Source organism: Sycon ciliatum, chromosome 3, assembly GCF_964019385.1.
Source record: "Sycon ciliatum chromosome 3, ocSycCili1.1, whole genome shotgun sequence".
NCBI classification, from domain to species: Eukaryota; Metazoa; Porifera; class Calcarea; order Leucosolenida; family Sycettidae; genus Sycon; species Sycon ciliatum.
This window is the reverse complement of record NC_088645.1, coordinates 21,636,211-21,660,973: the sequence shown is the minus strand read 5'-3', so window position 1 is coordinate 21,660,973 and position 24,763 is coordinate 21,636,211. Positions and strand designations below refer to the sequence as shown.

Here is a 24,763-nt window from a genome sequence, read left to right as displayed (position 1 = left end):
GTTGGTGACTCAGGTCCAAGCACCGCACTTTGCAGGTCACGGCTTCAATCAGCGCTATGCCGCTGGCCAAAAATGCCCATGATGGGCCATGTTTGCCACGGCTCTAAAAACTGCGTGGGCGCATTGAGTTGCGAATAGAAGGCCTGACACGAGAGTTCTGACTGAAGTGAACGTCTGGACTAGAGCAGGGCGAACTGTCAAGAGCAGGCTAAATCGTGACAAGAGATCTGTTTCCGTAGGCATGGCGAAATGGCAGGCTAGCACACGATTGTCCGTCGCGTTGTCACATTAAGCAATCAAGGCCGTCAAACACTGTACAATTTTATTATGTGCAGTACCACATGACAGTCCCAACAGCGTGCCGGGATCTTTGGGGTCTAACTCTTGCCTTGGTTGGTGTTCGAGCACGCGTGCTTCGTGCTTATGCCTTTAGTTCATTTCAGATCTGTTTTGCGTTGACCAAAACCATGAAAACGGGTATGAACAAAGCACACAACCATAAAAAAAAGTATCATGAATATGGCCTACTTCACTGCACTTGGCATGCATGCTTTTCCATTGGCATTGATTTTCAGTAGGATGATGAGGTCTTGTGTTGACAACACGGTTTACAGTCAGTGCTAGTGGGAGTCTGGACTGGAGTGACTCTTGTGACACCAGCCAGTTCTTGAGATGTCATGCTGTGCATGCTGAGGGTACGAACATTCTACTAGGCACACACGCTCAGTCAACCAGTAGAATCTACACTATTATTTTTTGTGTCGCCGTGCGTGCGGCACCATATCGTCGCCAGACGCAACGTCAACTTTTTTTACTTTTCACAAAGTGCACTGTCTGTATTTGTACCAGACTTTGAAGGCATGCACTCATTCTTTTGTTTTGGCACATGCGTAGCACCGTGACTTGGTGACACCGTCCGTTTTTCTTTCAAGTACAGTACGGTGTTCCGAGGTTGATTCTACGCGGTGCCTATACTATCGCCTGTACATTTACATGTGCCCCGTAGCCCCCCACGTTCACGCTGAGCAGGACAACAAATCGCAAGGTCTTGTCGCTCTGCCGCAACGAGCACTTGTGAACATCGTAGATCTACTCACCTCAGCTGATGCCCCGGCCACACTGCGCTCACACCTCACCAGATCAAAGGAGGTGCATCAACGGGTAGTGTGTTTGCACTCAGTCTTGGACCTGCACTCTGCAGGCAGTTCCTCTAGGCTCTACCACCCTTGTCTCACACGCCAATCGCTGGATGCAGCGCAGGGCGGATAGAGAAGAGCTCGACCGATTGAGACGTCTCTGCTGGGATACGCAGTCTTTGGTGTCACCTAACTACTTCTGCAGCTGCAGGAAGACACGCCGAGTGTAATCTAGACGGTCCGGAAACTGCTGCCCTTTGCGAGCGGACACAAAATTAATAATAATTACATCAGATGTGATTAGATTCAGCGCATATTTGCCAATGTGGCTAGCGGTGAGGTTCAGTCAGAGATTTCTTGGAGAGCCAAACTCCCTGTGTATTTCCTCTCCTGGAATCTAGATTTATTGAGATGATCGCGCGTGAGTTGTGGAGATGTTCGTCTTGCTGGATTCTGCTCATCATGAGCAGTGTGTTGTGCCGTTCTGCTGTTGGAGCTTCGTGTGTAACGCGTCTGGAGAACGCCACGGCCATTAGCCAATGCGCAACGTTATGTTCGGTGAGTGAATGTCTGATTTTCTTCTCTCTTGTGTAAACACAAAGCGGAAATGTACATTATGTAGTCGGGTATGTGTTATTAGCGATGGGTAGCTGTGTAACGACAGGCTGCACGTTTTCCTCCTGAACGGGCTAAGTTGAGTTTCATTGCCGTCGCGGGTTTCCAGTTTAATTTTTATGATGTTCGATTATCCCGGACACTAATGATTGTGTGACAGCAGGCGTGACCATTGGTGACCCACAGTATTATGTAAAGACCGCTCGGTGTTTGTCTGCTGTGCCATCATCTGGGGTATGTCGGGAATGCATTTTTCGTAACCTTCCCAGTCGCAAAGCATTCCAAAAGTCGGTCCTCTAGCTAGGCATTTCTTCAGTCAGAATCGCCTTGTGACATGCGAGGTCCGTGCTGGCAAGATAATTTATTATTTATTTAATGAATGAACGCCACACGGGTTTATGCTAAGGTTCGGATTTTCGAGTTGTCAGTTGCAGTGTCAAAATCTCTTCTGTTGTGGGTGCTCCCGTTTGATAATGTTCGCCTCTGTAGGGTGCGTATCATAATCTGCGATCCGGGACCTTGTAAAGTAGTAGTTGAATATCAATCTGGAAACCCGTTGAGTAACAATTCTATTCACAAACCTTTTGGCAGTTGTGCCGCAGTCGAACTGCCACATTTTTCTAGAGATCGCTGACCTGTATTTGTTGGGGAGTAGTGGCACGTCTGCCGATCAGCAGATGCTGTCAAAGCAGCCTTGCCTTGCAAGTCACACTCGCATTCGTTGCCTGTGGTCGAGTTCAGATTCGTGGGTGTCAAATTTGTGCGTAATTAGGGTTGTTTGCATTCCGATTGATGGAGTTTCTCCTTTCACAAGAAGTGAATACAGTAAAGTAAAAAAAAACTAGTTTACACGTGAACTGTGTGGGTACAGTGAAAGCTGCGTCCCTCTATCCAGTGTGGGTTCACAGGAGGCATGAGTGTCGAAGTCTGAAGAAAAGTTCGTTGTTTAGAACCATTGCTGCTGGGATAGCATCTACACTAAAGCGCATTGGAGCATTGCTGGCCAAAGCCAAAGGTCAGGGTCTCTGGTTGAGTACTGGTGGTGACAGTCATCTTGTTCCTCAGACATTTCCCATTTCAACTCCCTCAAAGTTATGAGGATAAAGCTGACTGAATATGTTTTGCCAGTGAGGAGAGGTATTTCGATATCCCTGTGTTGGCAATCGAAAAAGCTAGTGGTACGAGTACAGAGGTACATGTACTTGAGCTTGCTTGGAGTATGGCGTGCATGGCAGGCTCTACAAGTTATGTACATGAGTAAACATCACCCACACTCACAGCTGTAAGGGACAGGACACACTGTAAATGATTTTAGTAGCTAATAATAATGATTAATGTGCAGCCCGCGAGTAGGATGAGTCATCTTGAGTGTGATGCCCTAGGCCGACGTCCTGATGGGTTTGATGTACCAGAGAGCCATCCCCACGTAGGATAACCATAGTGACTTTGGCAAGCATGATTGTGCAGTGTTACTGCCAGATCATGCAGATGTTCTATCAAGAATTAGATCAATGAATGCTTTGAAGAGCCCTGCACTGTACTTGCAGCCAGACATGTGGTGTGTGTGTGTGTGTGTGTGTGCTGGGGGGGGGGGGGGGCAGTATACTAGTACCCCTCCCCCCCCCCCCCCCCCCGACATGCACTTGGTCCACACCAGCTCAGCAGCAGAGATTACAGTATCTAGAAAATCGTATGTGAAAGAAAGGAAACAACCTTCCAGGAGACAAAAGTTGTAATTAAAACTCTGTAGACAGTATCTGTGCCTCAGACATTACCATGCAAGTGAACGTGTCCAGTGTTTAAAAAACTTTAGTTCTGTAAATACCACTGATAACCGAACAAAATTGATTCTGGAATTGTACACCTTTCTCTGGACACGCAGGAAGGTCTGAAGAAATATTGACTGTCACCACCAGGACTCGAAGCAGGGACCTTCCCTTGAGGCCAGCGATGCTCTAACCGCTGAGCTATGACGTAGCTGTCATCCTAGCAGAGTGTGATTGTTAAAGTGCCTGTTTTTCTGATGTTGGTGTGTTGTCTGTTTAGGATCAGCTGACTAACTCCAGCCTGTTTTTCTGATGTTGGTGTGTTGTGTGTTTAGGATCAGCTGACTAACTCCAGCGCAACGACCAGTATCACATTGGTAAGACACTGCTCTGGTACAGTGTGTGCTACTTTAGCCAACCAAAAGGGGGGGGGGGATTCCCCTTCTGGGGCAAGTGATGTTTGCATTTACGAAATTAATGTACCGTATTTTCCGGAGTGTTATTATTATTATTATCATAGTATAAGCCGCTCCAGAGTATAAGCCGCACTGGAGTATAAGCCGCGACCAGGTTTTTCGTAACGAAATACAGACATCTGTCCGGTGTATCACTGTTCATTTAACCACGGTAGTATAGGCCGCACTCGCACTGACTTTTTGGTGGCGACTTACGAGCGTTTAGGTAGTTGCATTTACTCCGTAAAATACGGTACCCGTTGTTTAGATATATCCCTAGGCTGTGTCAGCACTGCTTTTGGCTGTACTTACACTTCTCACTACGCTCCCGCTCTCTTATTCCGCTTGTACATGTACTGCAGCTTGTGCAGCGTCAAAGACTATCCGGTCAATGCGCCGAGCACTGCAGACTAGCGTACACGCGGGGAATGTGCCACTGCCGTGACGGATGTGTAAGTTGTGACGCTGGGAGGAACGTGTGTCTGAGTGCACGGCAGTTCGTCAGGATTGCCGTGTCTTTAGGATGAAGTCCGCACGGGTGTAGCTGCACCCTTCCCATTCCTTTTTGTCTACTGTCTCTTTCTGTTGGTCTGTCTTGTGTTGGTCTGTCTTGTGTTGGTCTCTCACGTTTTGCTTCTATATCCTCCCCTCCACCTCCCTTTCTTCCACATTGTGCTCTCTGTTTCTATCCCTCTCACCCTCTCTCACCACCCGCCCAACCACCCCCCCCCTTCCCTCTCTCTCTCTCTCTCTCTCTCTCTCTCTCTCTCTCTCTCTCTCTCTCTCTCTCTCTCTCTCTCTCTCTCTCTCTCTCTCTCTCTCTCTCTCTCTCTGTCTCTGTCTCTGTCTCTCTCTCTCTCTCTCTCTCTCTCTCTCTCTCTCTCTCTCTCTCTCTCTCTCTCTCTCTCTCTCTCTCTCTCTCTCTCTCTCTCTCTCTCTCTCTCTCTCTCTCTCTCTCTCTCTCTCTCTCTCTCTCTCTCTCTCTCTCTCTCTCTCTCTCTCCCTCTCCCTCTCCCTCTCCCTCTCCCTCTCCCTCTCCCTCTCTCTCTCTCTCTCTCTCTCTCTCTCTCTCTCTCTCTCTCTCTCTCTCTCTCTCTCTCTCTCTCTCTCTCTCTCTCTCTATTTCCTACGGCTGCATGAAAGGCCTCTGCTTTCTTTTTTCAATTCTGGTCTTTTTCGCATGTCTAATGTGGGCTGACGTGCATGATTTGAATGCATATGTGGCCATAGCTGCCGAAAGATTGGACATGAACACTTCCTGGTTATGAACTCATGTTATTGTGTCCGTGTGTGTGTGTTTTTGGTGTGTATGTATGTGTATGTATGTGTGTGTGTGTGTGTGTGTGTGTGTGTGTGTGTGTGTGTGTGTGTGTGTGTGTGTGTGCATACATGTATGTGTGTGTACATGGTGTGTGTGTGTATGCGTGTATGTGTTTGGTGTGTATGTATGTGTTTTGTGTATATGTGTGTGTGTGTGTGCACGTGTGTGTGTGTGCGCACACACGCTGACTTGTGTATATTTGCATAATATGTTTCTATTGTTGAACAGCTCGACTCACTACCCTGCCTCACAGCATGTGGACTAACAGGTACAGTATTATCACACATTTACCTCGACTAATCCGGGCCGTCCGGGACCGGCCACTGCCCGTAGCTTTGAAAGGTCCGAATCGCATACATTTTTATAGGGAAAGACCACACGTATGGCATATGACGTCACTATTTCCACAAGAAGTGACAAAAGAGTAGTAATATTTCCACTGCAACTAGCCTTGGTTGACTGAAATGAACGTATCTTCGGGTACGGATAACCGAGGTATGAGTGTAGTACACAGAAGACTCTGAGTAGTATTCTGAACCAGCAACTTTGCATGGCGCACATCAGAATCTTGTTTTCAGCATCACGGCTCATGCGTGTACTCACTACTGAGCTTCTTCTGGAGAGAGGTTGTGTGTGTGTGGGGTGGGGGGGGGGGGGGTGCGTGCGTGTGTGTGTTATGCGATTACTTCACTACATCATTTGAGGGTTTTTTTATGGAGTATCAAGATCGTGGCGCAGCAAGCTCTCCTTTGCCATTCAGTAGAAATTAGCTCTGGTTTGCCACTCGAATCTCAACGCAAACCAGCACTGGCTTGTCATGCTATTCAAATTTGCCGTTCAAATCCCAGAACAATCTAGCACCACCAGTCAATACAAACTAGAACTGTTTTCCACTGCATGCGTAGCGTATGTCATGATTTTTTTAAACTTTGTTTTACTTCGCAAAATCCAAACAGGAATTTATTCCTAATGACAAGGTAGCGAAGAGGGAAGAAAAAAAGAGAGAGAGAGAAAAAGGAAAAAAGAAAAAAAAAGTGTGCATGCACTGGAAATGATAGTCAGCTGGAAATCAATTGTGCGGATTTCATTTCCACAGCCTCGATACATGCTTTCTTTGTGCCAAGTTTTCTGACCGCTTTGCATGGAAACTGTCGTGTAAAGTGCCGGTGAGAAAATGGCAGTACACAGCCCACAATACTGTGCTGTGCCGATAGACACTGACATTGGGCATGGGGAGATACGCAGGGTAGTGAAACATGTTTTCTTTTCCCGTTTACGACTCTTCTACAGGCTCCTATAATGGCATCGCTAGCAATGCGACCGCTCTCAAGATGTGCGTGCGTACGATGGTGCAGCCGGACCTCACGCTGCGGACAAACATCTACTGGATGCCGCTGGAGTCCGATCTGCGTCTTATGGGCATGATTACAAACAGCAGTGTTTATTACCATGCGCCTGAGCTGCATAAGAGCGAGTCCGAGAAGGAATACAGTATATCTGGGATCGCGCTGTTTCATTATTATAACGTATGTATTGTGTATGCATGTGTGGGTCTGTGGGTAATGCTTAGTGGCGGTCCCAGGGGATGTGCGTTTGTGCGTAATAATCGTATGCTGAGTGTACATGTGTGTGTGTGTGTGTGTACACGCACGTGTGTGTGTGTGTGTGTGTGTGTGTGTATGTGCGTGTGTGTGGGTGGGTGCATGTGCGCGTGCGCGCGCGCGTGCGTGCGTGTGCGTGTGTATTCGAACATGCATCAAGCATGTGTACGTGTACTCATGACAATACATTGTATGTATTTCCTGTTCTACCAATTGGCAAATCGCACAAGGGTCCGTAGAAACATCAAGGAAGAAATAAAACCAACGGAGAAAAATACCGATAAAGATAGAGAGACAAATACAGTCAGACCTCGCATAGCCGCATGCATTCGTTTTCCACAAAAATATCCCGATAGACGAGGGAACCAGATAATCGAACACACATACTGAATGTATGCATGGCATATGCTGTAAATCAGTTGGCAACGATTTTCTTCCGGATGGCGAGGGATCCGGATAAAAGAGGACCGGACAAGCGAGGTCTGACTGTACTGATGAAGAGCAAGAACGATGCAGACCCAATAAGGATCTAGTTGACATTCAAGGCAGTTTGATATTACATGTGCTAAACGTAAATGCAAGAGTTACTCTACTCTGAGACACAGAACTGTTTTTTCTGCACCCCGCTTCCTCTCCAGATCTCGTCCCCGCTGTCATTCCCTCTGCTGAAGACCATCAGGAACGGCAGCAGTGCGGGGCAGAGCGTGGCTCCGTACAACGTGGGCGTCCGTGTGGCGGTAAGAAGCCACAGTAGCAATTGTAGAAAGCTGCACCATGTATTGTGTTCATGTGCCAACCAAGGAATGACAACTGTTCCATCTACTGTAGCAGACATTGAAATCCATTATGATAGGTCAAGCAGCCATGGGGCACTGATTTTTGAAATTTCAAATTTTCACGCACCAAAAGTGCTGTGGATCCAACGTGCGTCCCTGGATCAAGCGGAATCCTGTCATGTCAGGATGGTTTCCGCTGCACCACGGGCATCCGGTGGGCCAGGTTTTACTGCACCTCATATCTACCTATACAAAAGTGGCTGGGTGGCAAGGTCACTTTGCGACGTGTCCTTTTTTGTTTTGATTTCAGGACGTTACGTATTACATGCCAGGCGCTAAGCCAATCGCGCAACAGCGACTTGACAATAACAGAGTGGGTGGTCGTACCGGTGACTACGTTTTGTTCTCGACTCCAGGTGAGTGGAGCAGCAGCATTCAGACACGCTCATGTGATCTCTGTGATCTGTGTGTCTGAATTTATGAAGCCTGAGGTGATGTTGAGGGGGCTGGAGGAGGCTGGGGGGGGGGGGGCTGGAAGGGGACTGAAGGGGGGGGGGGGGCAGACAGCATTGTACATGCTGGTTTGCGGTTATGTGCATTGTTCTATGTCCTAGTTGATGGGTGAGTAGCTACCCAGACAATATACCCCCCCCCCCCATGGCCTTCCCAATGTTTACTTCATACCTGTCGTTGTAATGTACCACTGCTATTGTTGTGTTGCATACTCCTTCTGCAGAGTGTAATCAGGTCAAAGATCACTTCTCCAAGTGTGCGGATCCGCAGTATGCTGATGTCTCGTCACCAACCCGTGAGTTCTAGCAGGAAAGTAGCTAGCGGACATTGGCCCAGCTCTAGGTTGTATTGGACTGCTATTGGCTGGTTTTAAATCCAAGTATGTAATTTGTAGTGCTACAAAGGGCTGATAAGGTAGGATAGGGTTGATACCACCAGCCATAATAGGGGTTTGTCTGTTCTGTGCATGGGTTTGTCTGTTCTTGTAGAATACTACGATCCCATCAACGTGAGCGGTTTCAACGCCAAGTCAAACACAATGGCCAACCCGGTGAGGGCTGCACAGCAAGATGCTCCCGTCGAGCAGTCGTACCAGCTGGCGCTGGCGCTGCGTTGGACGTACCAGCTGTTTGAGCACGTGCCCCGCGATAGTGCCGCCCCGGGTGTCATTGCCCACGCGTACGACAGCTGCACGCCGCACTCCTGCTGGTGCTGGGAGAGCTGTGATATCCGACATGTCGTGTCCGCCGTGCTTATCATCACAACACAACGGAACACGACTGTGCGCAGGACGCAAGACTTTGTAAGCGTAGCGGAATGACTCTCTGCATTCATTATTAACACACAAACGGCGAGGAGATAACAATTGCACGACCACCGTTTTGCATTGCATGAATAAAGTATGGCACAAATGTCTATTCAGCTTTTCTGATTGATTGTGGTTATACGATTGCATTCATTGTGGCTATTGTTAGCATGCTCCGTGACACTGTTCACTTTCCAGGCTACTGCAGTTACTCACGTCAGATACTGTAAGCGAAAGATCATGCTTCAGCATGCGGCAAAGGAGGTTTTAAGCCGAACTAATAACTTTACAACATCCCCAGACAAATTCACTGATTCGGGGAAAGTCCCAGCAGGATTGGAGCAACAGTAATGGAATTACAACATCTGGACGCTATATTCTGTATCATGGTGTCATCCTGATGTCATCATGATGTCATCATGTGTAAAAATAGCACATGACTACAGAGACTGGTCTCTGATGCACTCTGGGGTGGTTGCTAGGGTTCACTGTACATAGACTGTCTGCTGCAATTGTCGCAGTTTCAAAACTTGCTTGCAAGTGCATGCAGTCGGATCTTGTATTGTCCAACCTCCTTTGTCCGGTGTAAGGCTGGACATGTGTGGTCAAATTCTGTCTTGTTCTTACTCCCTTGTTCGGCTTGCAACAGGAAACAGTGGAAGAGAACCCGGAATATGTGCACTGTCCCCATTTTGAGGTATGCTCTAGCTGACCAAGCATAGCCACACAGTGGTATGCATCTTGCCATTACCGGTATTTGTGTCTGCAAGATCTTTGCATATCCAATGGCCATGACTCACGAGAAGCCATGGAGTTAGGGGGGGGGGGGGGGGGGAGTAAATAAAGTATAATTATCACGATGTTGTGTGTGTGTGTGTGTGTGTGTGTGCCAGCTAGTTTTGTTGGTGGGTACACTTATGCCGGGTAGTGCTAGTTCTGTTGCCAACGTGCTCGGCTGCTCGAAGGTGTAATGTTGTACCTACCACCTTTGTTGGTTTCAGGGTTCATATACTTTCTATTTGAAGTATACATACCTGTTAATCATGGACTACTTCTGGCTAGATTAACTCTTGTGTAATCATGGTGCTACTGAAGCTTGCATCAGATCCACTCTGATTTAGCCACCCACACTAGTTTATTTTTTTATTTTATTTTTTTATACGAAAGTCCACTATATTCCCGAATACGTGCGAGAAGTGGTGGCGGGGCCAGGCTGCTCTGCCGACCTCAAAGGTCTCGGCGTCTACGCATAACCTTCACTGGGGGCAGGGGTAACTGCAGTTGGATCCCAGGATGGATACCCTGATGCCGTCAATCCTTTTTCTGCACCTTGTCCTCACCCACTTATTGAGGTGTGGTGAGCCTATAAGTGGGATCATTTTCAAGTCCATCCAGAGTTTTGGGGATTTCAGGGGGTGTCGGCCGTTGGGCGGTTCAATAGCCAATTGAGTCATCTTTCCAAGATTCCTTTTGAGTCTCCCTCCCCTCTCCCCGGGGGGACCCACGTGACATTAAGGTGTGTGCATGCGCGTGTGTAGTGCCTTTGCAGAGCAATTCCGTAGTACCTCAGCCCTGAGTGTTTTGACCGGAGTATGCATGTACATTGTTCTTGTTCACTTACAGGCCGGCAAAGATATATCGCTGAGCATTGGGGCAGATCGGCTGTATGATGGTGCTGGCCTGTCCAAGTACCCTGCCAATGAAAACGTGACAATACTGGTTACGGTAAGTGATGTCATTGAGTGCCAGCCGGGGTATATCATTTCACTCTGTTTGTTCATAAAGTTGAGGGAGTTGGAAATGGGGAAGTCTGAAGAAACATTGCCTGCCACCAGGGTACTACGCGCGAACCATGGACCCTCCGTTATGGCCAGCGATGCTCTACCACTAAGCTATGGTGTAGTCGTCATCCCTGCAGCGACCGCTCAACACATTCTTCCCAGGCCTGTCGGAATCGGTGCAGTTGGTCGGGTTATCACCGGACCAACCTTTTGGCCACCAACACGTATCTGCTGTGGAGGCCTTTTGTACCCACGACATATACACAGACTGTATGACAGAACATGGTACTACCGGATCAATCAGAAACTGTTTCCGGTGATCCTGGTTTGGACCTCCGAACATTCTACTTGATTAAAAAAAATGTTCACGGTTCGCGTCAGACTCGGCTAGAGGCCGAGTTTTCCGCATCCGTAGGAACGCCACCACCCTTCAAAGATCACTTGAAGGCGCAGATGCAGCTCCTAAAGCTACTTGATTGATCTCCTTTAATCAAGAATGGTGAACGTCTCTGCAATGAGGTGACTGCTCAACTTACCTTAGAAATCAATGTTGTCTCTGTGTGGTCAAGTGGTCTCCTTATCCAGGGTGACTTGACTGGAAATAACATCCCTTGGCCCCGGTTGTAGTGGTCCTCTGGAGCAATTGGCTGTTTTATCAGAGTAGTCGCCTTGACAGATTTTGCAGTGTATTTTTCAATCTGTTGCACAAGGGAAACGAAAAACGAGAATATCCAAACAATAAAAGGTAAATCTCTCTTGCGCTTTCGATTGTTTCGATATCGTGCACAAGCGCCTATGCCTGGATTTGAACTCAGGCGTTCTGCGAACTAAATTCTCGTTTTGCTCTTCCTTGCAGGTCACCATCCGATCATACTATAAGGTGGATGTGCACTTTGGCCCATTGCGTAATGCCTCTGTGTTTAACTACACGTTGGAGAATGTGCTACTTACCTTGTCGGGTGGTAAGTTTCTGGTCAATGTGTCCTACAATATTTTGTACATTTTAACTCGGAATATTTGTTTCCCTTTGTAGCAATTAAATCCAGTGGAACAAAAATAAATCTAAAAAAGCGTCCAGGTGGTGACAAGTAGGTAAACAGTAGCTTTCGGCCTTGTCAATAAGGCTATTCCACCTCCACCACCACATGCACTCTCTGGCCGGCCATCAAATTTTAATAAGCAACACGACTCCAAGTTCTAGATACTGATGACTGCGTGAGCATGAAACTTGAAGTAGCAGCAAACAAGCCTTGATTGTCCTTGTTGTTCTGTTGTGTACATAGTGACTAATAATATCTCCTCCTCCATACAGCGCTGTTTCCACCATTGTAAGGCATTGTAAAGGCCTCGTCATCATCAAAGTGAAGCTTTGGAATAATGACGGAATAGTTTTTTGGAATAATGAATAGCTAGAACTATTTAAAAAGTTTGAAAGTTTAAAACTCTGCTTTCAAATTAGTTCTAGCCATTCATTTTCTAAACATTCACTGGTGAGACTTTAATATAGTCCAAACAGCGCTGTATGGAGGAAGTATTATTTTTGTCACTATCTACAACTTGGAGTCGCGTTGCTTGTTTGATGGTCAGCCAGAGAGCGCATGTGGTGGTGGAGGCGGAATAGCCAGGCGGTGACAGTCAATTTTTTTATTCAGACCTTTCCCTATTGCATCTTTTCCTCAAACCAATGAATATTCTAAAACGGGATTTATTTTTGTTCCACTCTATTTTTGTTTGTACTGATCACTGCTGAAGCTCTGCACGTTGTGTATAGAGCACTCTGACCAGTAGTCAAGGTCCAGTCGTGTCGATTCTCGGTAATGTTGGGTGGTTCTTGCTGGTGAAACAAGAATAGCAAGCGAATGCAATGGAGCCTGCGGCGTGCAAAGATGCGGCATGTGTGGGAGCGTACTGTACGCGGGTTCTGTTGCCGTTCCGTGACAATCGTTTCCGTTGTCGTGGGAGCGTACTGTACGCGGGGTCTGTTTTCGTTCCGTGACAATCGTTTCCGTTGTCGTGGGAGCGTACTGTACGCTGGGTCTGTTTCCGTTCCGTGACAATCGTTTCCGTTGCCGTGTGGGTTTCTCTGGTTCTCGTACCCAGGCGTGGATGGTGCGAATACTCCGACTCCACTTGCTTCACGGACGGTATCGAGCAGCACGTCACCGTCGTTCTCATCTACCATAGGGGAGAAGGCAAGCAACGGCAGCATGTTGGCAGTGACAATCCCAGTGGCATTGATCAGCAGCGTACTGGTACTGCTTATCCTCATCGGCATATTCACTCGGGCATGTAAGTAACCGCGGTTCGGGAGGGGGGGGGGGTGCAGTGCCCCCCCCCCTTCCCCTCACCCTACCCCTCCCCCCCCCTGATAGCGTACCATCCTACTCGTTTTTCGATTCTTGTGTTTTTCAGTTCATACGATGTACAACAACACACAACGTGCAGCCACAAATCGATTGTTCCGGGTGCTCGCTGCGCCCGTATGTTGCATTGTTTGTGTGACAAGGCGATAGTGGAACAGGGAAAAATGGGTGAACTGTTTGTTTACTCTTGCCCCACGTTTTCATGTTTGGAATTCGTTGAATGCATTGCTGCGTGGCATACTGAGCTAAATTGCTTCACAGGCATGCCACAACCGGTCCGGCTGGTCAGGTTATCACCGGACCAACCCTTTGTCCACCAACACACGTCTACTGCTGAGAGGAGGCGATGTGTATACCTACCATAATCATACACAAAGTTTGAAAGGCCATGATGCTACCGGACCAAACAAAAACTTCTTCCGGCGGTTCTGCTTCATTTCTTTCGTTTCTTTTCATGTTGTACTCCCTGCAGGGAAGTATCAGAAATGGAGGCCGCAGTGTGTAGCGCGTAACAACACGTTGGAGAAACTGCAGAAGATCCGTGTGACCAGCACGTTCCAGAACTCCACCAACATGTCGTACCAGTGAGTGTCCCCTGGGTTAGCATGCTCCCAGTTGACCAAGGGTAGCAGCACCGCCTGAGAGTTAAGAAGCATTTCCACCCACAGAACCAGCCCATGGGTGGGACATGGTAGTAGTGTGCACGAATGACACTTGGTGTTGTAGTATCTACGAGTGCGTAGCTGCCATCATTAGCTTTCCAGAGAGTGGTTATTTGTGAGAAATGGCCAAAGGAGAGCAGAGATATAACAAAAGTCGTATTTTTGTAGACTCTGAATTGACTCAATTGCGAAAATAATGGGTAGTGAAAGGGTTAATCAGTATTTCTATCCACAGAACCAGCACATGTGTGGGACATGGTGATAGTGTGCATTGCCCTATCGTGCCGTGTCTTCTGCAGGAGTGCTACACGCTGCAGTGCCATGGCGCAGGACTGGCCGACAGTACCGCGCAGCAATATCAATCTGGAAATGTAAGTGTTTGCTGACTGCCGGCGCATTGTGACGTTACTTATGCAGGGTCGGCGGACCAACTGTCTGGCTGGTCAGCCCATGGCCCGACCAACTGTCTGGCTACCAATGTATGTAAACCGCTCAGGAAGTCATTTTTATTTGATTTATTTATTCATTTTTTACAACATGAATTCACGGCCAGTGTCCGACTCACGATAAGACTAAATTTTCCGCCCGCGCAGAACCGTCACCACCCACCATGCCTGATGTTCAACTAACGTAGTCATTGGGGTTTTTGTGCTGCAGCTACGGGATAGATCAGCACACTATGCTGCCATCAATAACAACGTATAATTGGGACGCTGCAAGTGTATTTGCCTGGGAAACACTTTGATTGTTCAACCTGACAATTTTTTTCTATTTCTGGCCGTGCACGTGTATTGCCTTACCCATGTAGACAACTTGGTAGTGGTCAGTTTGGTGAGGTCTACAGGGCCACCGTACATCATCTGAATAGCCGCGAGGCGTCAACACAAGTCGCCATAAAGGTCAGCGCAATACTGCCGATATTCTACTTGATGTGTGTATGTGTGTGTGTGTGTGTGTGTGTGTGTGTGTGTGTGTGTGTGTGTGTGTGTGTGTGTGTGCGTGTGTGTGTGTGTGTGTGTGTGTGTCCACTTGACCACAGTCCGTGTCCCGGTGTGGATATAAAAAATATTTCCCTCCAGGTGTGTAGGTGTAAGTTTTATTCTTCCTGTTTGTGTGGTTGTTATAAATGAACTTCACCTATGATATGTACCAGGTTTTGTGAATGATGGTTTGTTTCGGTCCGATGTATTCACCACTTGCGCATATTGTCATGTTCTTGATAGGTGTTGAAGGAGGGATCTTCAGAGAAGGATGAACATGACTTTCTGCGTGAGGCCAGTCACCTGAAGTAAGTCGTTAGTTCGTGAACTTGAAACGTTCATTAAAACTGGAAATGATACTGAACATGCTCCACAACCTGCTGTACTTTTGAAGCACACTCATATCTCCACAAAAATGGAAAAAGGAGTAAGATTTCCACACAAAAAACTCACCCACAGAGCGCCCAGTAGACCAAGGTGCCTGTAACTTTGAGGTCTGCATAAGAGAGATATGAGCGTGCATGCATTAACATTATAACTTTGCTTATTTACATCTGTGCTATCAGTTTTACACTGCTCTGGGCAAGTGAGTTTGCTGAATATTAACCATCCCTTCTTACTAGGGGTGAAACGATTAGTTCGAATATTCGAGTATTCGTTCGAAAATTTCAAACGAGCGAGTATTCTAAATTTTGCACTCGATCGTTTTTTTTTTTTTTTTTTAGGATTGGCATTGTATTTTTTTTAAACTTTTGTTGTACCGCTGGTCCACTGGTATGCATGCGTTATGCATGGCTTTGAGTCAGTATTTTAAGACTTGGACGATGCGATCACCACGGCAAGTAACGTTCTGAGATATGAAAGTACTGATGAAAATCGTTACTTTACACTCTGTACAAGACGTTGGCGACTTTTGTTCTATGTTCACAGATAATTTCTTCCGAATTGGTCGAGAACTTGCAAATCTAGCGCTTTTGAATTTTGATAAAATACTCGAAATAATCGGATACTCGATCGAATATTATGAACGAGTGATCGGTTGGTCAAAATAGATACTCGTTTCACCCCTACTTCTTACCTATGCTGACGTCATTCTTTGTTCTTTCTCACACCTCACATCAGTCATAACTAGTGCAGGTTTGGCTGTGGACAGTCATATTGCAAGACAAAAAAGAGTGATTTTGCCTATATCAACCATCTCTTCTTGCCTATGCTAACGTCCTTCTTTATTTTCTGAAGGAGTTTCCGCCACCCGAATGTCATTCGGCTGCTGGGTGTGTGTCTGGACGAGGATCCGAAGATGATTTTACTGGAACTGATGGACGGCGGTGACCTGCTGTCCTATTTGCAATCAAACAAGCCTGGAGCTGTAAGTGACGGTGGCCCGGGAATCGTACACTGTGGACATGCTCACGTAATGCATGCTTTAGAGTTTAGATCCGATCCGGTTCAGCGAATTGAAGATTGTCCCACCATGTACATGTAAATATGGACTTCATCTTTAGAGAGATAGCAATGACGGTATGATCAAAGGGTTTCAACACATAAAACAGCTCACCGACGGTATGTCACGTTCTCTGGTTCTGTGCTCGCTTGTTGTCCTGCCGTTTCTCAGGCGCGACCAGCCTGGGATGATGCAGAGTACATAGACATTGCACTGGATATCACGGCCGGTCTCAGATACCTGGAAACGGAGAAATACGTGCACAGGTAGGCGTTACGTTGACATTGTCCCGTCTTATACTACCATCACAGTCTACTCTCGACAAGTCCTGCACTTATAAGTCACACACTCGTGATAAGTCACGGAAATTTTCCTATCCGGACGGTATGTACTTTTGTTCGTGTACAACTAAGGGGTCGTCGTAAAAGTTTTGTGTCGTCCCTGAAACGAATATGATTCATTTGGAGGGGGGGGGGGCGGGGGAGGGGAGGGGGTGCAAGCCAAAATCGCAAGTCGACCGACACTGTACATATGACATGTACATGCATGCGATTTTCGTCGTCCAGCATAGCAAGCTGTGTTCGTTTCAGAGGGAAGGGAGGGCGTCCGAGTACGAAATGAATGATGCTCGTTTCAGGGACGACAAAAAACTTTTGCGACGACCCCTTACAGTAGATGTGAGTCATGCACTTGCGACAAGTCATGCATTTTGATAACACTGATATCCTTCAACCAGGTTAGGCCAGTGTTGCATCAGCAATGCAGCTCCTTTTAATGTACCCTAGTAGTGCCCCATTTCTACATCGGGTATTCTCTTGACCATGAAAGCCTCTGTTACAAGCAAGCTACCAGAAGTAAACCAAATCCTAGAAAGAGCAATACAGGTAGACTCCCTCTAATTCAAACACGGTATAATTCGAATACTAGTATTCCGTGTAATTTGAACTCCTTCGTCGTACCGATCTTCTGCAAGTCACTTCAAGTCAAACTCGAATGTATGAAAAGTGCGCCCGCTAGATACTTTAAACTCTGTCTTTGTACAGAAGAGTAGTTTACAGTACAGTGGCTGTACAACCATCAGGGGCGTTGGAAGGTATTTTAGTGTGGTACGGTCAGCCATCTGAAGTACAATTTTACTCGTGGGGGAGGGGTGGCTGAGCCGAAAATTTCGGAATTTTCGATCCCAGATCAGTGTATTTTGTGGATTCACGGGGTATCTGGGGCAAATAGTGGTACGGTCAATACCGTAGTGACCGTACCGTGTGCGACGCCCCTGACCATAGTATCTTCTGTATTACAGTCTCAGATGTACTGTGGCTCATTTGGCGACTTTCTGTGTTGTGCACTTTTCATCTCGCAGGGACGTGGCAGCAAGAAACTGCCTGGTTTCGTTCAACCCCGAGAACAGCAGTCTCGCTGTCAAGCCATCCAGCAGTGGGAGGATTGTCAAAATAGCAGGTAAGAATGACTGTATCTCTGTGCTTTACTTGCTCCAATGTAATTTAGAACCGCGTGAGTTGCACTGTTCTCAGCAAGGGCCAGCTTGTTTGCATACTAACTTTGTATATTCATGGACTGTTAACTTGTAATCATTGCAGGGAATAATTTACTTATATATTTTGCATAGTAATTTTGCTTTACAAAATCGCTTCGCAAAATCAATCTTGAATGGCAATTCGAAACTGTCCCGGAGAAATTTTCTTCAACACTTGACAACATTGTCTTTCTGCAGAGCTGATCAGAGTGACACACCCGGCATGCGAACTGTGTGCCATAGGGTACAGAAGAATTAGTTAGCAAACTGCGACGCAATACCGGTTATATTATTCCCTGCGTGACTGTCATAATTTCGCTGCAGTTCATCGTCGGATCATACTGATATTTCCACAGAAGATGCCATTCTGTCTTCAGATTGCTACGATGTTCATTACGATGCCATAGAACATTGCACAATAAGATCTTACTGTTGCTTCCCGTTTGGTCTGTGTGTTTGTGTTGTCTCAGATTTTGGACTTGCCCGAGATATTGACCGGTAAGGAAAATCCGCAATGAAAGAATGGAAATTTAGAATACGCGTATGTTTTGTATTGTGTAGGCGATCAATTGAGAATAAGTCACTTCAAGGATGACCTGTGATGGTGCTGGGTCAAGAACGTGCCAATAGCTGCTGCTGGAACAGTGCGCCGAGTGCAGAGTTCATGCATATGGGCATCTTCAGGCCACTGAGGATGACGCTGGTGAATATAGTCCAAACGCAGTCTACAATGTAACTTCGTTTTGTCCGTGCGGGAAAAGCGTGAGACTGAGTTTTGCGAGCATCCAACCTATTTAATAATTATTGCCAAAGTCGCTACACCTTTTTTGTATAATATAGTAGTCCCCCCCCCCCCCTTCGTGTGTATAATGATTGTAGTACAGTGGTCCCTCTATAATCCGGCACCATTTGTGCCACGAAAATCTGCTGGATTAGGGAGGGTGCTGGATTAACAAATCTGATTTACTGCTGCAATGTGCATGAAGAGGACATTTTGGCTACTGAAAATTGTGCTGGTTTATCGAGGGTGCTGGATTATAAAGTGCCGGATTAGAGAGGGACGACTGTAGTATGACTGTGATACTATAGCCTTGTGGATGGGAATTTTGTGGCCAAACAAATAGCAAACACCTGCCTTCGATCCCCTATCCGAATTTTTCTTCTTGTTGCTGACAGGCGTGACTACTATCGCATCATGGATGACAAAGCATTGGTACCGGTACGCTGGATGGCACCGGAGTCTCTACAGGACAAGCTGTTCACAGGAAAGTCGGATGTCTGGTGAGTCTTGGGAGTGGCTTCTTTTCTTGACAGACTCACACGGAACACTTGTTAAGGGTATAATTATAGTGTCATTCTTACATGATGCATGCCACTGAATCTTTTACCTTCTGAAGAAGTCCCATATCTTCATTGCATTCAATTTCGTTCCCTTGTGTGTGTGTGTGTGTGTGTGTGTGTGTGTGTGTGTGTGTGTGTGTGTGTGTGTGTGTGTGTGTGTGCGTGTGTGTGTGCGTGTGTGTGTGTGCGCGTGTGTGTACGTGTATGTGCATGCGTGTATATATGTGCATGCGTGTGTGGGTGTGTATGTGCATGCGTGTGGATGTGCATGTGTTCTGCAGGGCGTTTGGTATACTGCTGTGGGAGATATTCACCTACGGGCAGACGCCGTACGGTGAACACACCAGTGTGTTTGACGTCTACAAGTTTGTGACAATGGGTGGCGTCCTGGATCAGCCGCAGTTCTGTCCAACAGCAATGTAAGCACAGCTCACTTGGTCATATTCTGTCTGATGAGTGTTTCACACGAAATTCGGAGTAACTGGGGAAAAAGATTCATGCTTTCATGCACATTTGCTTCATTGCTGTGTGATCATTGTATTACTGGCTCTGTCCACTGGACGTAGAGCACTATACACAGCCTGAGGACCTTAGACAACTCGTGTCTAAGCTACAGCTCATGTAGATCTGCAAGATATTGATTATAGGAACGATGGTGCAATGGAGGAGGAGGGAGAGCCACTGTACTGTCGGGCCCCTGAAAAACGGAGTGCGGAAGACCTGATAGCCTTGAATTTCACCAAGCACAGCATACCAATCTATACACGGTGACTCGACTGAGCATAGACTGCGGTGCATAAAAATACGAACGGTCTAGGCTGTGAGGCTGACCCAGTTCTTCGACGACCGGCAATGCTGTACATCATAAGATTGTTACCAGCGTTAACTTACAGATGATGTTTGCGAGTTTGCCTCTGTGATATACCTTGATCTTGTGTATGGTGATTTCGTGTATTGTGCACATTGCACAACTGTGTGTATGTGTGTGTTTTTTACTTGGTTCCACGAGCCATCAAAGGCAGCGCAGCAGGCCAAAGTGCTGACTTGGCCTTGGTTTGATTGTTGTTGCATTTCCTGTGCAGGTACAAGCTTATGAAGCAGACCTGGGGACGGCTGGCCAGGGATCGGCCGACGTTCCGGCAGCTGCACGACCACCTGTCCACGTTTCAGAAGAGCCTGAACCGGCGGAAAACCCTACTGACGACGTTGGCGTCGTTCGCTAGCGTCAGTGGCATCACCGATGTGGAACGGTCTCAGCTGCCGCACATCCCGTCGTCGCAGCGCGTCAAGGTGGCACCGCGCGCCAGCTCGGCGGAGGGCAGCGTCTTCGACAACGACAGCGATCTGAGCGACAGCTGCTTCGACTACTCGCCGTACGCGTCCGACTTTGACAACGCGTTTGAGACGCCGACGGACTCGCCCACAGCCTCTCGCCGACTGACTCCGTCCGCTCACAGACCGAGTCCGCTACTCAACGGTGGTAATACACTGGTTCCGCCGTCGCGTGGAGCAAGTCACTACCAGCAACAACGTCGGCGGCGGAAATCACGCTCTCACTCGGCGAGCCGTGAGGACGTGACGGGAAAGGGCGCTGGCTCTCCGGCTGTGAAGTCCATGGGGCTGGTTCCTGTGAAGGCTAACGGCACGGCAGCATCAAGACGAGGTTACGGATATGTTGCACAGCGTGATATGGCAAACGCTTCGGCTGCCACCCAGGAACAGCCTGACGGACCGGCAATTCTCGTCACGGAGTGCACCCCGCGGAAGCCGCTGTCACCGATTGTCAGTGCAAGCTCGGCACCGGGGGACGAACCCAGCACTGACAGCACCGCATTCACCGACGTCGACCGACCCCAACTTGAGCGCATTCCATCCGCAGAGTGTGTCGTGCTGCCAACGCGGGCTTCCCTGAGCGAAGGAAATGTTTTCGACGACGAAAGCGAGCTCAGTGATAGCTGCTTCGACTATTCGCCGCAAACCTCTGACGTGGACAATGCGTTTGAGTCAGCGGCAGATTCCCCAACTGCAGCTCGTCGTTCGGCACCTGCCGAATACAAACCGAGTCCTCTGCTCAACAGGAATAACAATCTAGTGCCCAACGGGGTGCAACATCAGAATCGCCGACAACGACGACGTTCCAGCTCAAACTCTGCTAGCCGTGAGGGTGCCGTGAGTAACGGCAATGGCCCTCTGCCCGTCAAGTCCATGAGATCGTTTCCTTTGAAGGCGAACAGTTCGGGCTCGTCGGGACGAGGCTACGGTTACGTCAGCAAGGCCTCGTTCGCGAACGGGTATGCACCGCAGGGCAGCGTGGCGCAGGATTTGTCTGCTGCACGGCGAGAACACAGCGGTCCGCCGATGCTCGTGAGCGAGTACTCGGCGCGCAAGCCACTGTCACCGATTGTCAGCGCCAGCTCTGTGCCGGATGAGTCATGCACTGGTGTGCCCGCTGTGGGTAGGAGAACAAGTCGGGCCGATTCCAGTGGCAGCTGTGTGAGATCCATCTGCACGGAAACTAGCTTGTAGCCGCGTCCGTCTCCGTATCTATACACGTGACTACGGTGGCACAAGATGGCTGCTGCCTAGGCGGCTGCAATGCCCTGCATGGTGAATAGCAGCAGCGTGTGACTTCCCTGTCGAGATCCAGTCTGACCTCGTCCGGCCTGTATAAACGGTACCTGTGTATGCTGTGTTGTTGGTTGTAATCTGATAGGAGCTGAGTGTGACTTCCACGTCAACAAGGGATCGTGTGTGACCTCGTACAGCCTGTATATATATATATATATATATATATATACTGCACAACAGTACCTAGATGTCACCCTGTGTTGTTGGCCGTAATCGAATGAAAGCTGTGTATGACTACCCTGGTCGAGATCCAGTCTGACGTTGTCTAGCTTGTACAATATGCTGTAGTACGGCAGTACGTACGTGTGCTGTGTTGTTGCCTGTAATCTCTGTAATCTCTGTAATCTCTGTACATAAAGACTGTGTGCTGTGTTGTTGCCTGTAATCTCTGTACATAAAGACTTCACGTAAAATGTAAAACACTGTCTCTGCACTTACACTGCCGGATATCCGGTAGGTGGAGACCATTTTCTTTTGTAACTAAAACCCAGCTCTGCTTTCTATACGCCGCATGTAGAGTTCCTGTAATTTCAGCCTGCCTTATTTTGAGATGATAGCGAGGACAATTCCCTTGATGCCGCCGCCGGACCAATTCTTTGAAAACTTGAAATCACGATCACTAAACACACGGATACAGCATCATGTCATCAATACCATCACCTGATACTTTTTTTGTTTTGTTTAAACCCATCATAAAAATACAGTACATGTAACAGGTCTAAGGACTAACACACAACAAGCAATTCCAAGTTTAAGGTTACTACAGTATTTCGTCAAATGTAGCTGTGTCGCTCTGATAACTTTCGCATTTCCACTGTCATCCGACCTCAATTTCATGTACTAATACTAATTAATTCGCTCTTCCATATTTCGTGGCATGCACCGATGTGTTGTTCTACACAACTGACTTCAACTCTTCTTTCTCTCTTTTGTTAGACACCCTCGGCTGGGTGGAACTCAATGTTGATCATTGAACACATCTGGATGAGCCGTGATAAAAAATCGTTTTTGATGTTCAGTGAATAGTGCACGGGATGTAAAATTCCCTTCCGTGCCGGTGGCTATAAAATAACGGCTATTTATGCGGCACAGGGGCGGATATCTTTAGAAGTCACCGCTATCATTGCATACGTACAGGGTACTATAAGTATATCCTTTTGGTTGGCGATATTGGCAGAAATACCGGCAAAATGTGGTACTTTTCTGGTCACTTGATGTGCCATGCATCATGCATGCTTCTTATAATTATGGATCAAGAAGAGGAACTGAATTCGAGCAATTGCCCGCCGTATTGAGCTTTGTATGGTTCTGCCAATTTCACTGCTTTCGAGCAGAATCACTCTTGCAATTTTCCGAGCGTTATCCGTCCAGGGTTGTTGTTGTTGTTGTAGTTGTTGTTACTTTATTTTACTTCACCAGAATTACAGGCAGTAGAATGCCTTCTCACTAGACCAGGTCTAGTTCTCACAAATGATGAAGAAAGGTCCTGCCTTCTGCGTAATCGAGCTCTACACCAGGGTACTATTTGGAAAACAGTGGAAGTCGACTACTATACTGTGGCAAAGTGCAAAATGTCTGTTCTAAAAAAATTTAAAATGCACTAGAGTAATGTGTCGCTATGTACTAGTACTAGTACACGGTGGAGTCACCAGGACACAATGATGTGCCTGCAGACAGTAGTAAATCTGTGTCGGCAATCGGCTTTGTATTATTTCAACCTTCGGCCCACTCAGATCATGTACAATACTCAATAGTAGCAATGTGCATACTTATTTCAGAAGCACCACAACCATTGCAATACCATTTCAGGTGGACAGAAAATAACTATGGGAAGAGGCTCATCCACGAATAGCAGACAGTGCATGCAGAACGCGCTTCGTTATGGTGCGAAGCTGTTCTCCATGTGCATGCATACCGGCATCGCACCAGAGCTCGACCTTGGCGCCACTGGCAGACTGACAGTGATGCGAGGTGTGAATTGCCGGATGCAGAGGTGATGAATCTCGCACCTTGCCGACAAGCTGTGGAGTGTCTAGTTCTTGTGCTCGCACACTTGTGCCAGTTGTGGACCCAGCGACCAGGCACAGTAAACATGGTCCTAGGCCTAGGCAGATCAAGCAAGGAAAGAAAGCACGCGCTCGCCTGACGTTATAACCTAGGCCGGCTACAACTGCTTGGAGTTACTAGTAGTATAGAATATGGTGCTGCTTTTATCAGGGAGTCGTTTTTGAGGGCTCCCTGCTCTGGTGGAGATATCGCCTTGTCATCATACTTCATGGCAACTGAATTTGAAGTTCCGAACAGCAACAATAATGCTGAATGCCGGAACCAGGCATTCTGCACTCTTGAACTGTTGAAGTATCCATGAACATGTCATTGTACTGTAGATCAGATTCAGATTTCTACTCCTGTCCGTTGATACGAGATGCTTCATCAATGCGCACTTCAATACAGTAGCAATTATTAGTATAACTGCCTGACGTTTGATTTCATTATTGCTTTGGTGAGCGATTGATTCAAGTCTTTGGCCCGCCGAGTGCATGCTTGCACGTGTAGAGCAAATTGAAGCCACCCTTTTAATAGCTTTCTCTGCAGTACAATCTCCTGTCTCCGTTTCTTTCATTGGCAGGTTTGTGAGTTCAGGTAGACGTCAGCAGCAATATCTACACGTATAGTATACGTACGTATCGTATCAAACGATGTTCAGACACAACTGTCACCACGCATTCAGGTGGAGCGTTCACACAGCACCGGAACTATGCAATGTCTACGATCACATAGAAAATTATTATCTTCCCAAGAACATGAACTGTGTCTCTGACATCCATGCCATACCTTTCTTCCATGATTCATCTCACAAACGCATTGTCCACTGCACAGCCCGTAGGCATTGGCGGATAATGCTCGAAAAGGTGGCAGTTTCTGCTCGAAAAGCAGTGAAATTGGCAGAGCCATACACACCTTATGGCGGGCAATTCCTCGAATTCTGCTCCATTTCTTTATCCACATACCAAACATGCATGAAACTTACCAGAATAAGTA

At 47.4% G+C, this 24,763-nt stretch overlaps 1 protein-coding gene across 1 annotated transcript; it reads left to right on the top strand.

Moving 5' to 3' along the window:
• The first annotated feature begins 799 nt into the window (after nucleotides 1-799).
• LOC135811726 (uncharacterized) lies at nucleotides 800-22,634 on the top strand. The gene is made up of 24 exons (XM_065324964.1): nucleotides 800-1,694; nucleotides 3,853-3,894; nucleotides 4,335-4,424; nucleotides 5,522-5,561; nucleotides 6,584-6,819; nucleotides 7,533-7,631; nucleotides 7,981-8,086; nucleotides 8,407-8,478; nucleotides 8,672-8,985; nucleotides 9,638-9,685; nucleotides 10,612-10,713; nucleotides 11,626-11,731; nucleotides 12,870-13,058; nucleotides 13,605-13,716; nucleotides 14,094-14,165; nucleotides 14,603-14,693; nucleotides 15,018-15,082; nucleotides 16,014-16,143; nucleotides 16,390-16,484; nucleotides 17,579-17,676; nucleotides 18,223-18,250; nucleotides 18,929-19,033; nucleotides 19,375-19,512; nucleotides 20,176-22,634. Exons 1-24 carry the CDS (start codon nucleotides 1,548-1,550, stop codon nucleotides 21,617-21,619), a joined length of 3,969 nt encoding a protein of 1,322 aa, XP_065181036.1. The 5' UTR covers nucleotides 800-1,547; the 3' UTR covers nucleotides 21,620-22,634.
• Nucleotides 22,635-24,763: the final 2,129 nt, after the last annotated feature.